Source organism: Pipistrellus kuhlii, unplaced genomic scaffold (genome assembly GCF_014108245.1).
Source record: "Pipistrellus kuhlii isolate mPipKuh1 unplaced genomic scaffold, mPipKuh1.p scaffold_m20_p_15, whole genome shotgun sequence".
NCBI lineage: Eukaryota > Metazoa > Chordata > Mammalia > Chiroptera > Vespertilionidae > Pipistrellus > Pipistrellus kuhlii.
Window position 1 is genome coordinate 18,180,642 of NW_023425460.1, and position 21,661 is coordinate 18,202,302.

The 21,661-nt window shown below is 37.8% G+C and overlaps 1 protein-coding gene across 7 annotated transcripts in view; it reads left to right on the forward strand.

Moving 5' to 3' along the window:
• Positions 1 to 21,661, forward strand: part of SLC16A9 (solute carrier family 16 member 9) — a 47,201-nt gene that overhangs the window by 4,969 nt on the left and 20,571 nt on the right. For 6 of the 7 annotated variants that reach the window (XR_006741679.1, XR_006741678.1, XR_006741682.1 and 3 more), the window contains exons 2-3: positions 5,646 to 5,789; positions 16,494 to 16,589. Coding sequence is in view for 2 of the 7 variants with exons in the window: in XM_036438420.2 (XP_036294313.1) it covers positions 5,646 to 5,789; positions 16,494 to 16,589 (240 nt within the window). In the remaining 5 variants the exon portion in view is untranslated. Of the gene's footprint in view, positions 1 to 5,626; positions 5,790 to 16,493; positions 16,590 to 21,661 lie in introns of all 7 variants that reach the window. The other variant, XM_045581855.1, reaches the window with a different exon arrangement.

The window sequence follows — 21,661 nt, forward strand, 5'->3', positions numbered from 1 at the left end:
TTAATAACAAGCTTACCATCGCTATGTTCCTCCACAGTCTCCTCTCCTCTGTGTTGGAGGGATTAGTAGTCTCAAGGAAGAGACAGGGGAACAAAGGTTACTGATAATTTGAGACATCCCAAATATCAAGAAGAATAGCAGGAACCAGACACTCTTTGGAGTTTTATAAGATAGGTGGACCACACCGGAGGATGGGGTGCATAAGGTGGATGGTCAGGAAGAGGGAGGACCATCCAGAGTCCTCATATGCACAGGTGTGGAGTCTGCACTGCAGATGATGCACTTTGGTCGAGTAAATTTATCTGGAGAAGGAGAGATTATGGTTGTTGGGAGGTGTGATGGTCACTGTCAACTTGGCTAGGGCACATCCTCCAGTTATTCAAACACTAATGTAGGTGTTGCTGTGAAGGTATTTTGTAGGTGTGCTCAAACTCCATAATCAGTTGACCTTTAAGAAAGGATGATTATCCTCGATAATCTGGTGGACTGATTCAATCTGTTGAAAGGCCTTAAGAAAAGAGATGAGCTTTTCCAGATTAAGAAGTTCTGCCTGTGGGCTGTAGTTCAGCCTGTGCTAAGTTCCCACTCTTCCTTGCCCAGCCAGATCCCATAATTGCATAAGCCAATTTCTGGTGATAAACCTCTTAATATACATGGTTGCTTTATGGCTGTGAGTACCTAGAACACAGTTTATTCTTATATTATGATTTATTAATTATTGTATTCTTTTCCATCAGAACAAATATAAACCTATTTTTGCCCCACTCTGCATGTCTTCTTCTGGTTCTATTTCTCTGGCTAAAGCCTGAATGATCCAGAAGGAATGAAAGGTAACTAGTTCAAGAAGGGTGGGGCTGTTTTTCAGACAATAGAGTTGCTGAAACAGCAGGGAGATTTTTTGTTTCTCCAAAGGCCCTCAAATTGCCGAGTCAGTAAATCTATCCCTAGGTTAATATAGTGCAGGGATGAGGAACATCCGCCTGTGGGCCTCGTAAGGCCCAAGAAGTCATTTGGTCTGGCCTTGCCAAGGCAACCACAGGTGGGGTTTGAATTTTAATAAGTCTAGAAGCTTTTTTTCATGGCAACATAAATTTTTGTTAGGTGACTTATATTAAGCGGATGATGTCGTAACTATACAAATGGCCCTTGGCAGAAAAAAAGGTTCCCCACCTCTGTTAAGTGAGTCAGTATAGCCCACAGGCTTGCTGAATGAGTTGTGAGTGCTGAGTGGCAGAGCTGGGTATGATCACATATGCAGATTTTAGTCCCAAACACGGTTACCTCTTTCAAGCAAGACTGAAATTCTGCTTCATACAAGGATTCTGTTGCAATGGCCAGTTCTCAGAGTTGGTGAGAAGAATGGCAGGTTTTAGTCAAGCTCTCCTCCATCCCTACATAATACTGTCAAACCAACCAACCAACAAAGCAGTCAATACTATACATGGAATCAAGGATTTGAGTGTTTGTGGGGATGTGGAGAAAAAAGAATCCTTGTGCACTGTTGGTGGGACTGAAAACTGGTGTAGCCCTTGTGGAAAACAGTATGTATATGACTCATAAATTCCACTTCCTGGTATTTATTAAAATAAAATGAACACAATCATTTGAAAAGATATATGTACCCCTATGCTCATTTCAATATTGTTTACAATAGCCAAGATATGAAAGCAAACCATGTGTCCAGTGATAGATGAATGAATAAAGAAAATGTGAAATACACACACACACACACACACACACACAGGAATATTATGCAGCAACGAAAAAGAATGAAATCTTGCCATTTGTGACAACATGGATGGACCTACAAGGTATTGTGCTAAGTAAAATAAGTCAGACAGAGAAAGATAAATACCATATGGTTTCACTTACATGTGGAATCTGAAAATAAACAAAACAAAAAATATATTCATAGAAACAGATACCAAAGAGATAGTTACCAGAAGAGAGGGGTTAGGGGAGGGGTGAAAAGGGAAAGGGGAATATAGACAATAATATTATAATAAGTGTACATGGTGACAGATGATAACCAGAATTAGTGGAGTGATCGATCATATTTTAAGGTTTAAGAGTGTTGAATTACTGTATTATACATCTGAAACTAATATAACCAATATAAGATTGTATACCAACTACACTTAAAAATAAATTTTTAAAAAAGATGTCAGCTTTTCTCTAAGTAAGCAGCAGGTGGCAGTGTGGAAATAGAAAAAAATTTTTAAAGCATTTTCAATTTGTTGTTTCATCTGTCAAAGAATTTCTAATCATTTTTTCCTTAAGCTTAATTTTTTCAAGGATTTGTGTATTAGGCAAAAGTGATTTAAGAATTTATTACATAATTGATGATAAAGTATATATTTTATAAAACAGGTGGTTTGGTTGTACATGATATGAAAATTACACCTTCATCCCCATCCCCAGCTTCCCAGACTCTGGATTTCCTTGTGGAGTTAGTAATCCGCATTAAGGAACATGGATTTGAAGTCCTACTTTGAGGATGAAATGGAAACTTTTCAACTATTTCAACTAATAATATCTGTGTTTCAAGTCCATCATGCTTATTACATTTGTCAACACTGACTCTCAATGTAAATGCAATTTGTTAAACAACAGAGGAAGGCCATGCTCTTATGGTGTCAGACAACTATTTATGAGATTTAATTCTTAAAATCATAAAGTATCTAAGTATTTCTCTTTCGTTATAGAGACAGCTCAACTATTAGGAAAGTTTGGTATTTCAAATTAATTTTTTTTTCTTTTAAAACATGGCCACAGAATATTCCCTTCTGTGTGTCATATAAATATATCAGTGTATTCTGTTATGGATCACAACAGAGAGGACCTGAAGTGGCAGTGGTCAGTTCATGATCAGAGAGGAATGTGAAAGAGTCACAGGTATTGAGAGCTAAGTGCTATCTCAGTGGTTATAACCTCATCTTAAATTAAAATGCACTTAAGCCATACTCGTATAGCAGTTCTCCCTTATCTGCAGTGGATATACTAATATTCCACTGGGTACCTGAAACCATGGGTAAGTATCCAGCCCTATATAAGCCATACTTTTTTTTTATACATCCATACCTATGATAAAGTTTAATTTATAAATTAGGCACAGTAAAAGATAACAATCTACACTAATAAAAGAGAAAGATGCAAATTGACTGTACCTTTGTGACACCCACCAGCCAATTAGGAGTGGTTATGCAAAATAATCCAACAAATATGGAAGGTTAATTTGCATATGCAGGCTTGGAGCAAAGACTGAAGGCTCTGGTCGGAGCAAAGACTGAAGGCTCTGGTCTGAGCGAAGACTGAAGACTGAATAAGACTGAAGACTGAAGAGGCCTGGCTTCTCTGCTACAGCTGGAGCCAAGGCCTGGGTCCCAGGTGCCAGAGGAAAACCAGTGCCAGCAGTCAGGGGAAAGAAGGCCTGTTGCATGAAGATTCATGCAATAGGCCTCTAGTAATTACTAATACAATAGAGCAATTATCACAATATTCTGTTATGTGGGCCATTGTTAAGAAAATAAAGGTTACTTGAACACAAGTACTGTGATACTAAATCAGTCAATCTGATAACCAAGAGGGCTATTGAGTGACTAACGGATGGGTAGCATATACAGTGTTGATACTATGGACAAAAGGTTAATTCAGCTTCTGGATGGGACAAAGTGGGATGGCGAGAGATTTCATTATATGTTGCTCAGAATGGCATGCAGTTTAAAACTTATGAATTGTTTATTTCTGGATTTTCTGTTTAATGTTTGCTAACCACAATAGACTGAGGGTAACTAAAACTGTGGAAAGGGAAACCATGGATAAGGGTGACTAGTATAATTGGCAAGAACGCTGGGCTTGGGGTCTTTGGATTTTGGCTCTACCACTTATTAACTATGGGTGGATTACATAATTTCTCCCTTTGACATTTCTTAAGACTTTTTTTTTATTGAAACAAAAAATACATACAAAAAAAGTGTATATATCATGAGAGTATAGACCAGTGAAATTTTCACAAACTCAACACATCCATGAAATGAGCACATTTACATCATTCCATGTAAATGAGACTATTGTGCTAAATAACTTTTAATATCCTTTTGTTTCTAACTAGAGGCATAGTGCATGAATTCATACACAAGTGGGGTCCCTCAGGCCCCAGCTCATGCCTCCAGCCTCACAGCCCCACAACCCTGCCTGGAACCCTGCCTTGGCCTGGTACTGCCTTCTCACCTGCTCCACCATCCTGTTTGCAGGGCGATGGATCAGGGCCAGGCCCCGCCTGGCTCCATCAGCACCTGGGAGCCGGGCAGTGGCCCCGTTTCCCCATTGTACCACTGGTTGCCGTCTGCGAGGTGATTGGTGGTGCAGTCAGGCCCCTGCTTGCACCCTCCTTGGCCTGGCACTGCCTGCTTACCTGCTCCACCATCCTGCCACTGTCCCGTTCTCGTCAGGGCCCATTGGGGCCAGCAGCACCTCCACTGCTGCCCACTGCCAGTGCCACATCACCAACACCTGCCATGTTCCACGTCACCCTCTGGTGGTCAGCGCACATCACAGCGAGCAGCCGAACTTTTTGTCTCCTGGTCAAACTCCCAACCCCCACCTCCAGGGGACAATTTGCATATTAGGCTTTTATTATATAGGGTATGCTAATCTCTGTAGTTGTAGGTACTTTCCAGGTACAGTGCTGGTGGGAAGGAATTTCACTAGCACTTAATGCTATTCCATGAGAAGTTGCCCGCCTATACATAGAACAGATCCAGGCAACGGTCACTTTTGCCTGTCCGTCAACAGTGTGCCTTCCCCAGATTCCAGGTTACACATGGAATGTAGGACAGTGGAACAGACAGACCCATCTCTGGATGGGGAGGCTGCTTTTCCATTTGGCCAGAATATTCTCTAGGAAGAGAATAACTACTTCAATCCCACCTCTCCCCTCCACAGGGTTACCATTGTTTATATTCAATCAATTAACATATCCATCTTCGTCACCAATTATACGACAGGCCTTGTGCTGGAAAGAAAAGATGCCTGGCACATGCAGGGGCCAAAAATCCTTAGAATATGAGGGTTAAGACCAGGGTCGCAGGAGTCGGACTTACTGGGTTTTTACTCTGTTTCCATTCTGGTGGCACTACTGCAGCCACTGGCATCACTGAAGAATGAGCACTGATTGGGCACTTCCTTGTGCCAGGCCTGGTGATCAGCATTACACCCGTGCTCTTATTTGTTCTCCCAGTAAACACTATGTGGTGGCCTCAATTTTAGAGGAAGAAACTGAGACACAAAGAGATCAAATAAGTTGCCTGAGATCAAAGAGCCAGCAAGTCTCACTCAGAACCCCCCACTTAACTATGTGACCTCACCCCCATCCTGACACTTTAATTTCCTTATCAGCAGAAATGAGGGTAACCACAGTATCTCCCACCCAGGGTTGTAGTGAGATGAATATGAAAGGAGGTTGTTTCTGTGAAGTGCATGGTGTCCAGCACATTGTATATACACAGAAGATGCTTGTTATTCTTTTTGTGTTGTTTTTTTTGTGATGCAAAGAGTCATTTTAATCCTCGGGTGGGATGGGTAATATGATTGTGAAAAGGAGACGTCATAAGTGACTTGAGTGAAGGTTTCATTTCTTTTTTTAGGTCCTATCTGCAGCCTCTGTGTCTCATCGTTTGGAGCGAGACCCGTGGCGATCTTCAGTGGCTTCATGGTGGCCGGAGGCCTGATGCTGAGCGGCTTTGCCCCTAACATCTACTTCCTGTTCTTTTCCTATGGCATCGTTGTAGGTAAGAAACCTGACCTCGGTAACTGTCCTAAGTGCCAAGAGTTCATCATAACTTTAATGGCTTCTTTATTTAGTTAATAGAGGAGGGGGAAATGTTCAGTAATAACTTACTATCAGTGGCCAGTTAACCCAAAATTGTTGCCTTGGTAAAATGTCCATTAGCAAATCAAAATATTTGAAATGATAGCTGTGTTTTAATAATGCACCGTACGGTTTCTTTCAAGAGGCAGAAAGGTATTTCATTTCCGTGCTTGTCTCCAAAGCACACAAAAGGAGAAAGGAGAGGGGGGAATAGGAGACATGTATGTGACTGACATCTGTCACTTCTCACTGACCTAACGAGTGGTTCCTTTCATATAGATTGGTTAAGCAGGGCTGTGTTCTAAACATCCTGCTGTTTCACATCTGTCACCACAGCCCTGATCACAAAGTCACAAGAGAAGTAAAGAGTAGATTGTAAAGCATATAATTCATTGTTTTGTTTTAACTTCTTTATTGATTAAGGTATTACATATGTGTCCTTATCCATCCAGTACCCTCTCCATCTCCCCACTGATGCCCTCACCCCCCTTGTGTTTGTGACCACTGGTTAGGCTTACATGCATGCATATAAGTCCTTTGGTTGATCTCTCCCCCTTATCCTGACCCTCCCCTATCTTCCTTCTGAGGTTTGAAGGTCTGATTGATGTTTCTCTGTCTTGGATCTATTTTTGTTCATCAGTTTATGTTGTTCATTATAATCCCAAAATGAGTGAGTTCATGTGATATCTACCTTTCTCTGACCATATAATTTATTTTTAAGATAAGGTATGATTGAAGAAAACTGAGTGATGGGGTTGACTGATGGTGGTGGCCTTGGTTACAGGAGAGGAAAAGCAGAGTGCTCGGAGATTGAGAGTTCTTTGGGAGATGGGGGATACTTTGGTGATATGCTCTACTAATTGTATTCAATGTTTAATATCATCAGACTCAATATTTGTAGGAGCTGCTTGAAGGGAATTTGAAAAAGACTCCCCCTTTTTTTTTCTTAGTGTTTGAAAAAGCCTAATATGTTGACTACCAATATTACTCTTTTACTTGAGACTGTTTCCCCAATAATAAATAATAGGGAAAATGGCAGTTAGAATACACTGAGTACTTACTGTGTGCCAGCGTCTGCACTAAGTGAGGTATCTGATCTCATTTAAACTCTCCAAGAATCTGTACTACAAAAAAGGAAGGTGAAGCTGCGAAGTGAAATGACCAAAGTAACATAGCGAAAACACGTGGGATGGGTTCCACTCAGTCTGACACCACATCCTAACTCTTTTACATTTGTGTAACTGTTTTTAGTGCTTTTAGAATCCAAAGTTTATTTTAAATTTAACTGCGTGCCCTAATACTACTCAGATATTAATCCAAGTGAGCAGGTCACCTGTTAGTTTTTTGAGAGCACATAGTATATGTTTGATATTTTATTTCTATAAAGCTTAAGACAGTTTTGAACCTGTAGCTACAGATACATTGAATAATAATTTTGCATTCTTTGTCTGAAATAATAAAAATAAAAATGTAGATATCTATGTTTATTCATGATGGGATTATTCCTTTCAGAACACAGGACAAATTATTTCTTCTAAGACAAAATTTCTTTTAGGATTATTCTTTTTGAATAGGAAATTGAATCATTAAATTGAACCATTGGTATGATTTGGGTGTCTTCTCTAAACTCTGGACTAATCATTTAGAATTTCTCAGGGTTTTGCTCCTACTCCTGGTTTCTAGAGAAAGCCTTTATGAGCATATATCTAAAGTTCTCACTGAACTAAAAACTAACAAAAAGTGACACATTTGCATTACCTATAAATACAAATGATTTTTAAAAAATTAGCTGACATTGCCAAAGATTTATATACATTAGAATGTGTTGGAAGAGTATCTAAGGATACACAGAAAGAAAAAGACAAAATGAACTATTCCCATGATTAAATTTTAAAATTTCTCTAGCAACAGAGAGAGCTTTACCAGCTTGTGAAATTGATTTGGATTTTGCTTGTTATTGGAACCTTTTAATAACTAACCCCTATGAACACATGGTCTTCAATTCATTAGATATTGGTCTTGATTTACTCCTTTGGCGGCTACTGGTAGTGCTGGCCGGGTCACAAAGCTTCCACTTGGTTTTCCCCACTATGGTAACTCTTACTCCACTGGCCAAGAAGCAGTATGTAGAGGGTTGTACTAACTAACATATATACCTGCTCCATTAAATAGCAGCAACTTGGGAAATGACTGTCAGATGGATCCATGGACTCAGAGGGCCTACTGTGAGGCAGACCTGGGCCATTGAACTTATACATTACCTGTTTCCCCCATGTGATCCCATTATAAAAGGAGACCATGAAGTACCTCAAGTTCCTAGTTAACAATGTCAGCTTGTACCCAGAGTCCAACAATGCTCAAAACATATCCCACTTACCCCGGTGTGTGATCACCTAAATGCTGAAGTGGTTCTCTTTGGATAAAGAGTCAGGGTATGATTATCTACTTGTCATTGTGTTTTTTGCAATGTCTTTCCTCTGGACTAACCAGACTTTCCTCTAGTTGATGGATTCTGGGTCAGAAATCGGGCTCAGGTCTAGAGAATATATATGACACTGATTTGGTGATAGATGCATGATTTCAAAAACTAGGAGGAAATGATTAGCTCATGGAGAGACCCCTGGGCTTCAGGCCAGGAGATGTAGGTTCTGTGAGCTTGAGCTTGAGCAAGCACTTTTATTTCCACAAGTGACTGTCCCCTTGCCTGAGGAGGTAGGCTTAGCAACCTACTCCCTATAGGTCTTATGGGGACTCTATGAGGCCATGCAAAAGATTTGACTTAGATTTCAATTAATAATTTAAAAAAACCACCCACTCTGGTAATTTTGGGGGCCCTGTGAGCTACTCCTTGCTAGCAGATTATTAACAGTTACTCCATGGCTGTCTTGTTTGTGGTTTTATTTCATAGTAGGCTCACAATATAGGGCTCATAGAATATTTGTGAGATACATAAATGAGAGAATAATGAATAATGACACTTCAATTCTGTCACCGTTAGAGTATCCAGTTGAAAAGGCAGTGACAGGAAATTATTACCCAGTCTAAACTCATTCTCCTTTCTGAATTATGAGTTCCTTAGAAAAACAAGGGTAAGATGTAGTCTAATGATAATATTCACGGAGTGCCAGCTCTATGTAGAATTGTATTCTAAGCATTTTCATTCATCAGAAATGAATGAAATGGGCCCTTAAGATAGACAGACTGGCATAGTGAAGAAGCAAGCATTAACAGAAGACTCTGGGATCAGACCATGTGAGTTAACTGTATTAGATCCACTTGCCAGTTATATGACTCAAGACAAGTTACTTATCTTGTTCTCTCATTTTTAAAAGTGAACATAATAGCATCCAATGTATAGGGTTTTACAGATTGATAATGCAATAAATAGTAGCTACTATAACCATTATTATTAGTTTTGTGACTTTGAAAAATTATTTAATCTCTCTGGCTTCTATTTTTATTTTTTCAAAAATGGAGCTAATATGAGTACTGAGATATTGTGACTCTTCATGAGAGAATGTGTATAGAGAAGCACACAGAGGTATTTAATACATATTTGTTCCCTTCTCCTTGAATTTCTTTCTGACCTCGTAGTTCAAGAGCACAGCAGCATTTTTTTTTTCCTACTAAAGAAACTCTATGGAATCAGAAATATTTATCTAACAGGTTAAAGAATATAGAAAAATAAAGTAATATAGTACCATGTTTAATCATCCTATAAAAGATCAAAAGAATGCTGAAGGGTGTTAATTGGCATAATTCTGTTTTACCATTTAATTGATATTTTAAAAAATAATATCTTGAACATATGATGTTATCTTGTTCAGTTTTTGTAGCTAAAATAAATGGCAGCTTGCCAGTTTTTTAATTGGCTATAAACCATGCTGCCAAACCTGGTAATTCAGGCTCCTGTTTTCTTAGTAACTTTCCTAAATCAGAAAAAAAGGTAGCGGGAGACTGGGGATGGGGTTGGATGAGGGGCTGCAGAAAATATGACCTTAATGAATTGCTCAAGTGCCTTCCCAATAATTTATCTTTGTTTTTCTGAAAAGTACAACTTCAAGTCAATTTCTTGTATTCTCTTCTTCCATAAGCTATTGTTATTTACTTACCTGATTACTGTTTTCTTAATATTCTCTTATTGATTTTTGGAAAAATTTAATGTTCTTTGCCTTCATTTTCTTGGTAACATCTGCACAGGGAAGGGGAAAATTATATTCATAGAAAATCTGATTTTCTTACTCTAGTTATAGCTATTGAGATAAAAGTCATTCCCTATATATTTCCTTTAGCAATTCTAAACTGTTTTTTGTTTTCAATGGTCAGATCATGAAAGATAGTCTTTTGTCTCTCATGGATGTTCAATTATAGTAAAGGAACTTTGAGTTTCTAATTAGTCTCAGACTATATCCACATAAATGCTGTAATACTCAGGTAAAAGTGAAAAAAAATGTACCATTATAATAGCTATTTTTAGTAATTTTTTATGTTCTAGGTACAGATATTAAATCTTTTGCATTTTTATGCCTCTTAATTCTTACTGTTAATTTGTGAGATTGTTTTAAAAATAAGGAAACTAAGAAAGTTTAAGCAAACTCTCAAATTCCCAAAGTCACAGAGCCAAGACATGATAGAATTGGGATTTGAATCTATCACTGTGCTCTTAACCAATCAATGTCATATTCAGGAGACTTGGGCTAAGTGTATAAAATTTAGAGTCATACCAATTAAAAAAAAAAAAAAAAAAGGACAACTACTTGGACTTTTTAACTTTCCATGCAGATGTTTTAGGCTGAAAACATAAAAGTACTGACATTTAACTACTTTAACCTACAGTTAGCTGCCCTACATTTGGATGCTCTAACCTTATTAATCTTTTTTAGCATCTTAAGTTACGTTCTCATTATTTCATTTCTGTAGTACTATTTGCAATTGCCAATCCTAACCAATCCTTTGAAAAGGAATATTACGTATTGACTCATATATTTTAAAAGGTTGTTGAAATGTTAGTTTCAGAATATACTGAACAGGAATTTCTCCGAAATGACCAAGACAGAAGTCCCTACACTTTAGTGACCAACGGTCCCAGTTTGTCCAGGACTAAGAGCTATTCTTGGATGTGAGGCCTCTGGTGGTCAAACGGGGGAAGTCCTGGGCAAATCTGAATAGAAAGTGGGTTCCCCTCCTGCATATAGAGTCTGATTGTGTGGCTCCACCCTTAGCACTTCTTAAGATTGCCACATTAGAATGAATTGTTACTAAAATCTTTTATTTTTATTAGAATAATACTGCAGGAAGAAATTTTTATATTACAAATTCAGGGGTTCAATTGATGTCTGTTCCATTTCACATAAAAAAATATGTATAATCACAGGATATTTAAAAATAATTCATAGACATTTTAAAAAATATTTACACCATTTCAAATTTTTTATTGCTTGTCCCCCCCAAATAAACCAAAATTTCATTTGCATGATTTGATTTTTATGCTAGTTCTTAGAGGTGTTTGCTTTCTGTATTCTGATTAAGAAGCATTTTATAGCCCTAGCTCAGTTGGTTGGGCATCTTCCTATACATCAAAACATCACTGGTTCAAATCTCATTCAGGCCACATGCTGGAGTTGTGGGCTTGACCCCCAGTGAGGGGAATGCAGGAGGCAGCCGATGGATGGCTTTCTCTCCCTTCCCCTCTCTCTAAAATCAATAAAAATATATTTATTTAAATTTTAAAGAGGAGTTTTATAATATTATAATATTTACTTTCAATTTAAAAATATATTCTTATATTTTTATTTATATAACCATATAAATATTATAATATGTATACATACATAAAAGAAAATGATTGTTGTATTCATTCTGCTTATATATTTTGAAAACTTATGAACTTTTTTCCATTCAATAAATATATTTCTACAACATAATTTTTATGTCAACTTTAACAGACAGTTATATATTTTTATAGATTTTTATAGATTTCAGAGAGGAAAGGAGAAGGAGAGAGAGATGAAAACATCAATGTTGAGAGAGAATCATTGATTGGCTGCTTCTTGCACATACCACACTGGGATCATGTGCCTGGACTAGGAATCGAACCGTGACCTCCTGGTTAATAGGTCTATACTCAACCACTGAACCACACTAGCTGGGCTTGAGTTGAGTATTTGAAGGACATTAGGATGTGGTCAGGTGGACAAAGATTGTAAAGGAAATGAGTGGTAGGAGAGGACATAAGAGTTCATATTCTCAGAGGCAAAAAATAGAGTGCAGTCTTCTCATGGATGTTTGTTTAATGAATGCACAAGTCATATGGGAAGTTGCAAATCTGTCAAAGTATGATTGTAATGGAGGCTGGTGATAAAGAGTTTTGCTTGGACTTTATTGTAAGAGTGTGATATGATGAGAATTAAATGATAGCAGTTTAAAAGGTAGAATGGTGGGAAAAGTACCAGAGGCTAAAACAGATTGAGAGGCTATAACTCAGATCAGAAATGATGAGGTGAACTGAGGTAGTGGCAGTGCAGAAAGGCAGGGGGGTAGTGATCTTTTAAGCAGTGGGTGTCGTAAACCAGCAGTCACCATGACTGCTGCTATTTTTATTGAAATTTATTTATATTCCTCCATCGCTGGGGGCAACCCAAGCCTCCTGCTCTTTTCAGCTCTGAGGCTGCTGCCACTTTTGTTGGGATTTATTTATCTTTTATAATTGAAACTTTGCAGCCTTGAATGGGGGCCAGGGCCAACCAGGGTGGGCGGGAAGCTTGGCTTCATCCATTGCTGGGGAAACCCAAGCCTCCTGCTCGCTCTGTGGCCATAGCTATCTTGGTTGGGTTAATTTGCATACTCACTCCTGATTGGCTGGTGGGCATGGCTGGTAGGCATAGTAAAAGTACAGTCAATTTGCATGTTTCTCTTTTAATAGTGTAGATGTCTTGCTTCATAGAAGACACCTGCATCCTCCTATTTGCTCAATACTTAATTGTTGCAATAGGTTTTTATGATTGAAGTGTATGAAGGAAATCTGGTCTCACACAAAGGTATAGTTTGAAAATGGATGAGATTTTAATAACCTTTTCAGGTAATTGTAGATATTCTTCTTTGTCACTCAGTAAGGGACAATTTTCTAAAGGTTAATTGCAATTTGGAACCTGATACCACATCAGTAGACTTTTGTGCCCTGTTATATTAAATCCATTTATTCTGTACTTTGATCTCTGCATTCAAACCTAATTTTGAAACATCATGAATTGGTTATTTGAAAAATATCAGTTCAGTGAGTTATGCAATAATTTTAAAATGTTGGTACATTTCATTATATAACATCTTAAAAATCATTTTTGTTAGCATCACCAATCAGCTCATCAGAAAATCCATATATATTGTGAAGTTGTCAAATTCATGGTGATAGAGACAAATTTCCAGAATTCTTGTTTTTGCTGAAATTTCTATCATTGGTAACAATGACTGACAGTTGCTTCCCTTATTAATTTGTTTTTGAGGAAACATCTGCCAAATACCCATGTCTGAGTAAACTAGTTTGTCTGTCATACATTCTTTCCAATACAAACAAGGCTACATGAAAAAGTGGCTATTTTAGCTGACTCAGAAAACCATTACATGAGCACTTTCCTTGCAACAATTATAATTCAGACTAAGCATTTTTTTTTAAATTGTGTTTGTTTTTACTGTAGCATGTGATGGTGAAGCATAGAAGGTGTAAAGTTTGGCACCAGTGCTAAGGCTCTTGCAGTTTTACTGACCATCAGCATAAACGTGAACACAATGTAATAACAGCAGCAGCAGATGGCATCTTAGTATTATTATGGAAACAATTTTGACTTTACGGGCTCCATGGAAGATCTCAGGGACTCTCGAGATCTCTCGTTAACAACTGCTGATTTAAGATCATCCTGATACAGACCTCATGCCACCTTCTGCTTTTGGAAAAAGTTTAAAGACAAAGGCATTTCAAACTTATGCTACTTAAAAAAAAATATATATATATATTATTGATTTTTTTACAGGGAGGAAGGGAGAGAGATAGAGAGCTAGAAACATCGATGAGAGAGAAACATCGACCAGCTGCCTCTTGCACACCCCTTACTGGGGATGTGCCCGCAACCAAGGTACATGCCCTTGATCAGAATCGAATCCGGGACCCTTCAGTCCACAGACCGACACTCTACCACTGAGCCAAACCGGCTTCGGCTACATTTTTTTTTTTAAAAGTGAGATAATCTTATCTGATATCCATGGCCTTAAAACAATTTTTAAAAACTTCTTTATTTTTAGCCAAAATTACAAGTTTAAAAGTTGCTATTTCAACTTTTCTAGAATGACAGTTAGTAATTGGATATGTTTTTGTTGTGTTTGTCTCTAAATGCCTAACATTTATAAGAGCCCTAATACCTAAATCACAGGTAAGTAAATTTAGCCCTCTTCTTTAGTAAAGAGTAACTTTTTTTTTCTTTTCACAAAATTGTCCAGAAACAAGTTTTATATCATGTCTTAAAGTGTTCTATATGTGGTAATAACACTGTATAAACCAATCCAACTCCTGTCTTAGTTGTTAGTATTTCTTCACTGAACTCAAACAAAAGGATGCTTTATTTCAAAAGGTTTATTTAAGTGTGATTGTTTTAATCTACCTCATTTTTTTAAGAAGACTTTTTATGCAATCAAAGATGATCATCTGAGTCCTGGATTATTTAAAGAGCTAATTTCCTAGAATGTTTGTGTGATATGTTTGTTAAGTCCAGGCATTCTTTCTTATTATAGCACAAGTAGCAATTAAAAGTAATAAAATTGATCTTAATAACTTATCTAATGAGCCATGGTTAAAATTCAGTTTTTAGACGGTAGCTTATCTGTCGTTTATAGAGTGATTTTTAAGAACAGGTGTTGTGGCAGATGAAAAGCAAAGAGTTATGGGTTAGAAGCCAGAGAGAATTTTTATGAAAAACAAACTGAGATCATTAGGTACTTAATAGGAGTGAAAAGTTTAAGCTAACCAACAGAGCCATGGAGGAGATCTGGAGATAAATATTGAAGTTTGGGTCTCAAGAAAGGGAAGTTTACATTTACAGAAAAGTAGAGAATAGTATAACAAACAACTATATGCCACTGACATTAATAATTATCCATCTTTCATTTTGTTTTGTCTTTTTTGTGTGTGTGTCTGTGAAGATACTTAAAACTAAAAGACATCATGACATTTTACTTCTAAATAAGGTAATGTTGTTATGAGAATGTCAAAACTGATGGAAGAGTTTGTCTGAACCAAACGGAGGACATGCCTAGAAATAAGATCTCAAGAGATTGAGAAAATGCTCCCAAGAATGACAGTTTTGCAGTATTTGGAATCAAAGGAGGGAATTTAAGGAGATCACATGAAATTTATTGGTGGTAGATAGAGAAGGTGGGAGAAAGCAAGTTGGAGAAATCTCCAAGGTTGGATAAAAAATAGAGAGGTATAGCCCTAACTGTTTTTGGCCTAGTGGATAGAGTGTTGGCCTCCACGTTCAATTCCGGTCAAGGGCATGCACCTTGGTTGAGGGCACATCCCCAGTAGAGGGTGTGCAGGAGGCAGCTGATCTATGTTTCTCTCTCATTGATGTTTCTAACTCTCTATCCTTCTCCCCTCCTCTCTGTAGAAAATCAATAAAATATATATTTTAAAAAATGGAGAGGTATATATTCCCTTTACATGGTGGGTATGAGATAGTTAACATTTTAGCAGGTACAGTAACTAGATGGTGTTCAGGCAACAAGATTGTGTGCTCCCTTGAGGGTGGCCATACCTTTGAGGAGTCTGAAAAAGAGAATTACTCTGGCATTTCAAAGATGTGTTAACCTAAATGCACAAGTAGGATGATCAAGGCTTAAGGCAAAGATATACCTTTTACTAAGAAAGTTAAATGCCTAGTGCTTAACTACTTACCATGACCTGCCCCCCCAAAAATTTATGATCAGATCACCTTGTACAGTTACTTTCAGTCACTGAGTTTGTCAAATTTATGACATAATTCTTTTTTGTTTATAATAATTTGCAGCTCTAAAAGACAAAAGCTTACAAGTATACATTTTACTGATATGTGTTAATCTGAAGACAACTAGGGACATACCTGAGGGTCTTTGTTTTGCAAACTGAGGTGTGCAAGCTATAAGCTCTTGCAAAATAGGCTGGGATGAAGAAAGGCATTTTATAAAATTGTTTAGAGAATTTAGAGGAGGAAGAATTATGAGCAAAGGACAAGAGCTTGGGAAGAGAGACAGAGATATTAAATGGGCACATTTGATTAAATTTTGCTATTTAGTGTGTGGTTTAACTATTTTCTCTTCCTATAATATCTTAATTCAAACTTGCACTATTCATTTATAAACTGGATTATTTTTTTCAACTTGTCTCTGATCAAGGGTGTGTAGAATGAAAACCAAGCCAACATGAATGTGTCCATTGGAGCTGCACGAGTAACATTGAATGTATCCAGGAATTCATACTTGGAAGAGTTTTAGTCAGTTGGTGACAGAATGCCCTATTCGAATCATCCCTCCCCCCCCCCCCTTTTTTTTTGCATTGAAGTAATATATGTAATTAATCTATGCAATGTCTTCTTATGTTTAGGTCTCGGATGTGGTTTATTATACACTGCAACAGTGACCATTACGTGCCAGTATTTTGACAGCCGCCGAGGCCTTGCACTTGGCCTGATTTCAACAGGTACATTTTCAAAATAAGTACAGTATTCCCCCTATTCAGCCTTCTAGCCAAAGTTAAAAGTTGGCAAACAGATATGTGTAACCAACTACTCCCAGCTACCACTCAGGGGGGGCCCTTCTATTCTATGAGGAAATTTTATTTTCCATGTAAATGTGGCATAGCATTCAGAAAAGCCTAAGATATACAGATGAAAACCTTTATTTCAAAAGTGTGTTAACCTAGAGCCATAGCAACTATGGACAAGGCTTGCTTAAGGCAAAAATAAATCTTTTACTAAACAGTTATAGGCCTGGGCAATGACAGCCCAGCCCAGTAAGGAATTTATGATGAGATCTCCCTGTGAGATTACTTTCCATAGAACCCCTTTTTCTCCATCAACAAATATCATAAAAGAAAGACAGCTAATGGACCCAGTAAATTTGAGAGTCACATGCTGGTGAGAACCTTGCTGAAAAAAGTGGACAGCGTATATGTAAAGACCCTTATCCCTGATAACGACAGGAGAAAAGGAAGGGAAATGGTGACAGTGTCAGAAAGACGGATGCTGATAGCTCTCGACCTCCATTTACTGTGACACTTACAATTCCCACACAAAAAAAGTGGAAAGGACTGATTTATGAGTACCGCTCACTGACCTATGTGCACAGCCAAAGACTGGCTCTTTACTCTTGCTGTTCCTTTAATAATCAAGAGCTGATCACTGCTGGGGTGGGAAATATAAATATAAAAGTTTCTGGACTCTGATATTTTAAAATGGCGCTTTATTTTTCAGTTGGATTCCCCCCTCCCTCCCCCCCCCCCCCCCCTAGGATGTTTAAGGAATTTATCAAAGTTTCTGTAGCCAATCGTTTATGAGTTTGGTTAGGAGATAAAGCAGCCAAGTTTACTAAAAGCTGTACATTTACATATGCTCCCTGTTAGTGAGTGGGTGTTTCTGGGAAGCCAGGCTTTCAGATATGTTGAAGAACTTCAGTAGTAGATCTGACAATAGGATCCAAATTAACATTTTGTAAAAACAAAAACAAAAACAAAAAACCAAATTAATGTTTTGTTCCTAAGGCCAACCCAAGGGCAACAAAGTGATTCCAGATGGAATTATATCTAGCTGGATATTTACTCAAGGTGGTTTAAAGAAGCATTGGCAGCCTGGCCGGTTTGGCTCAGTGGATAGAGCATTGGCCTGTGGACTTAGGGGTCCCGGGTTCGATTCCGGTCAAGGGCATGTACCTTGGTTGTGGGCACATCCCCAATGGGAGGTGTGCAAGAGGCAGATAATTGATGTTTCTGACTATCCTTTTCCCTTCTTCTCTAATATATGTAATAAAGGAGCATTGGCAGGTGAGAAATGGGAATCATAGTGTCGAGGAGAGATATGGCCAGAATCTGAAGACATGGCTAAGATGGAAATGGGAAAATAAAGAGAAATAGAAAAAAACAAGATGGAGAATACAGTATGATTGAAATGCAGTTTCCAAGACCCAACAGGATCTCCCAAAAGTGTGGAGAGTGTAAGAATAGGCATGGCAGCTTAAAGGACAATAGGTTTTAACCTATCCTATATATTTTTTTGTAGAGGCACTATAATAAAGCAATAGGCACAGACCTGGTGTTGAATCCTGCCTGTGTCACATCCACTAGCTTTCTGTTGATGGACAAGTTAGTTAATGTCTCTGTTAACTGTTAAGCCTCAATTTTCTGAACTGTAAAATGGGAATAAAAGAGTTCCATCAGGTGATTGGGAATATTAAAAGAGTTATTGTGTAAGACATATGGCAAGGGCTTTAAAGGTATTGGCCATTATAATGATGACCTAGATTTCCCTGAATCTCAAAATTTATTTGTGCTAAATATGTTGAAAATAGTTCATTGAGAGAGCTGCTCCTACTTTTCACTCAGTCTAGGGAGGAGGGCATAAGGACTTGAGCCAAAAATGGAGCTACTATGGGCAGTCAAGACCTGCAGAATTAAAGAGTTTGCAGTGTCAACTCACAGGGAGCTAGATTAGGGAGACGCTTGAATCTACTGTCTTAGTCTGTTCAGGTTGCTATAAGACTGGACGGCTTATAAACAAAAGAATTTTTTTTTTTATAGTTCTGGAGGCTGGGAAGTCTAAGTACAAGGCACCAGCAAATTCAGAGTCTACTGAGGGCCCATCTTCTGGTTCATAGAGGTCATCAATTCATTATGTCCTCATATGGCCGAAGGGGAGAGGAAGCTCTCTGGGGTCTCTTTTATAAGGGCACTAATCCCACTCATAAGGGCTTCACCATCATGACCTACTCACCTCCCATAAATCCCACCTCCTAATATCATCACCTTGCGGGCCAGGTTTCGGCATATGAATTTTGGGGAACACAGACACTCAGACTATAGCATCCAACTTCAGTGAAAGAGATGACAAGCAAAATATAACTCACAGTAGAACATTTTTAAATTGAACAGAAATTAATAGTGAAAATATAATACTTGCAGTATTGTGACTGAGTTGAAAGAAAGGAGCATGGGCATGAAATGAAGGTTTTGGGAACTCGGGCAGGGGTCCTCAAACTTTTTAAAGTGGGGGCCAGATCACGGTCCCTCAGAGAGCTGGAGGGCCGGACTATATGAACTACTAATTCCTACTGTAACACCTCGGCTGCGCTCACTGCCCAAAAAACCTGGCGGGCCGGATCAGACTCCTCTGCGGGCCGCATGTGGCCCGCGGGCCGCAGTTTGAAGACGCCTGGAACAGAGGTTGGTAAGCTTAATGCCCGTGGCCCGAGTCTGGTGTACTGCCTGTATTTGGACAGCACACAAGCTCAGAATGATTTTTGCATTTTTTGTGTAGTTTTTAAAAATCAAAAGAAGATTTTCTTATGGCATGGGGAAAATTATGTGGCATTCAAATGTCAGTGCTCATAAATCAAGTTGTATTGGAACACAACCATGCTCATTCCTTTACAAATCTTCTCTGGTCCCTTTCATGCTTCAGGGGCGGAGCTGAGCATTTATGACAGAGATTGTATGGCCCTCTATGGCTTAAACATTTATATAAAAGGATTATTGATCCTGGGTATTAGTAGTTAATCAAACCATGAGTGTCTCTCTTACTGTTTCAGTAACAGAACATCAATTACTGTCTTCCCTCTTTGTGATAATATATATAACTTAGACATGCATGGAAGCATAATTTATCCTTTATTTCACTTCACCATTTACATTGAGTTTTATTATTATATTTTTTACATTGATGATTTTTGGGTTTTCTTTTTGAAAATTAAAAATTATAGTTTTCAGTTTACACAGTTCCACAAGAAAGCTCTAAATTACTCGTTATTGCCCTGAAAAGATTCCTGCATCTTTCTAAGCTTTGGCTGCATTCTTGTGAGATGTAGGCTGGGGAAACTACTGCCTAATGTATAATTTGATTGTGCTGTCCTATCTTTTTTTAAAAAAATATATTTTATTGATTTTTTACGGAGAGGAAGGGAGAGGGATAGAGAGAAACACCAATGAGAGAGAGTCACCGATCAGCTGTCTCTTGAACACTCCCTACTAGGGATGTACCTGCATCCAAGGTACATGCCCTTAACAGGAATCAAACCTGGGACCCATCAGTCCGCAGGCTGATGCTCTATCCACTGAGCCAAACCAGTTTCGGCTGTGCTGTCCTATCTTATACTTAGCACAACATACATATTTTATATATTTTGAATTAATTTAACATGTCTTCCTTATATTTCATGATGTTGAGAGCTAAACTTGGTTGGTGAGCAATGGAGAAGTTGCTTATCTTTTTTCAATTTAAGGTCAAAATACAGAACTTGCAGAACACCAAGAGTATTATATTTGTAGGTATCTGATGTTATGGCACTTCGTTAGGATCTATACAAAGAAATGGTATTAGGCAAAAATGTGAATTAACAGTGAATGGAGGTTACTGTAGTTCAGAAGTACGTGAAATAGTGCTGTTTTCTATTCTTTCAGTGTGTTTTCTGAAGTGCTTTTAACTTTGGAAGTAAGTATCACTTTTAAAAAGATAAGGGGAGGACTAAATTTGTCTACTTATTATTTTTCAATAGTCAGCAAAGAAGATACTATCTTACTGGCCACAAAATTATATTATTGTAGCTACCGTTACATCAATATGAGCTATTAACATATTAATGCAAAGAATTTTTAGGGAGGGCATTAAAAAGTTACATCTAAAATGTTAGAGAGGGGTAACTATGGTCCCAAAGAAAATGCTTCTTTACAAGTCTGAGAATGATTTGGTTATTTGTAAGAATTTTGATAAGATGGGTTTTTGCTGCAAGCATGGCATCCTGTTGGGATTATGGAGTAGTTTGGTATGGATCATTTTAAAAGTATGATTCACCTATTTACCTATTTTTAAAACAGTTCTATTTATTACTCTCCTGCTTTTTCATGTGACATTTCTCAATGATATTTAAAATTTTAAAATACTCAATTTTTTTTAAAAAAGTTGAAATCAGAACACCGCTAATTAATTCGGCCGATGAGGTTCAGTATGTTTAGTGTGATCTATGCTTAAAAAACAACCAGAAAATCGTGGAAAATTTACTAGGCATACTTTGTGATTTTTAATACCCTATCAAATTCCACTTTACTCTTTTCATAATTTAGTAATGTGAATCATCATATTCTGGTGATTTAGCAATGGATTTGAACTATCATACCATGACCAATATCCCATAAAAATTAAAATATATTCTTTAGCTCAAAAATTAAGAGTGTTTACTTGTTCAAAGGGAATAAATATATAGCTCAAAGCCTGGCACATAATAAGTGCAAAAAAGGTAGTTGCATAAGGTATTTGTTAAAAATATGGGCTCCAGGAGTCAGAATGATTGAGTGTGCCTCCTACTGATGCCATTTACAGCTCTGTAACCTGCAGCAAATTTCTCAACCTTTCTAGCCCTAGGTCACCTCAGGTTTGGAATAATAATAGGCCCTACACAATATGATCATTATCAGGATTAAACATGATCATGCAATGTGAAGTGCTGAACACTGTCTGAACTACAGATGCTATTTCTTGAAATAAATACCCTATCATTGTGATTACTATT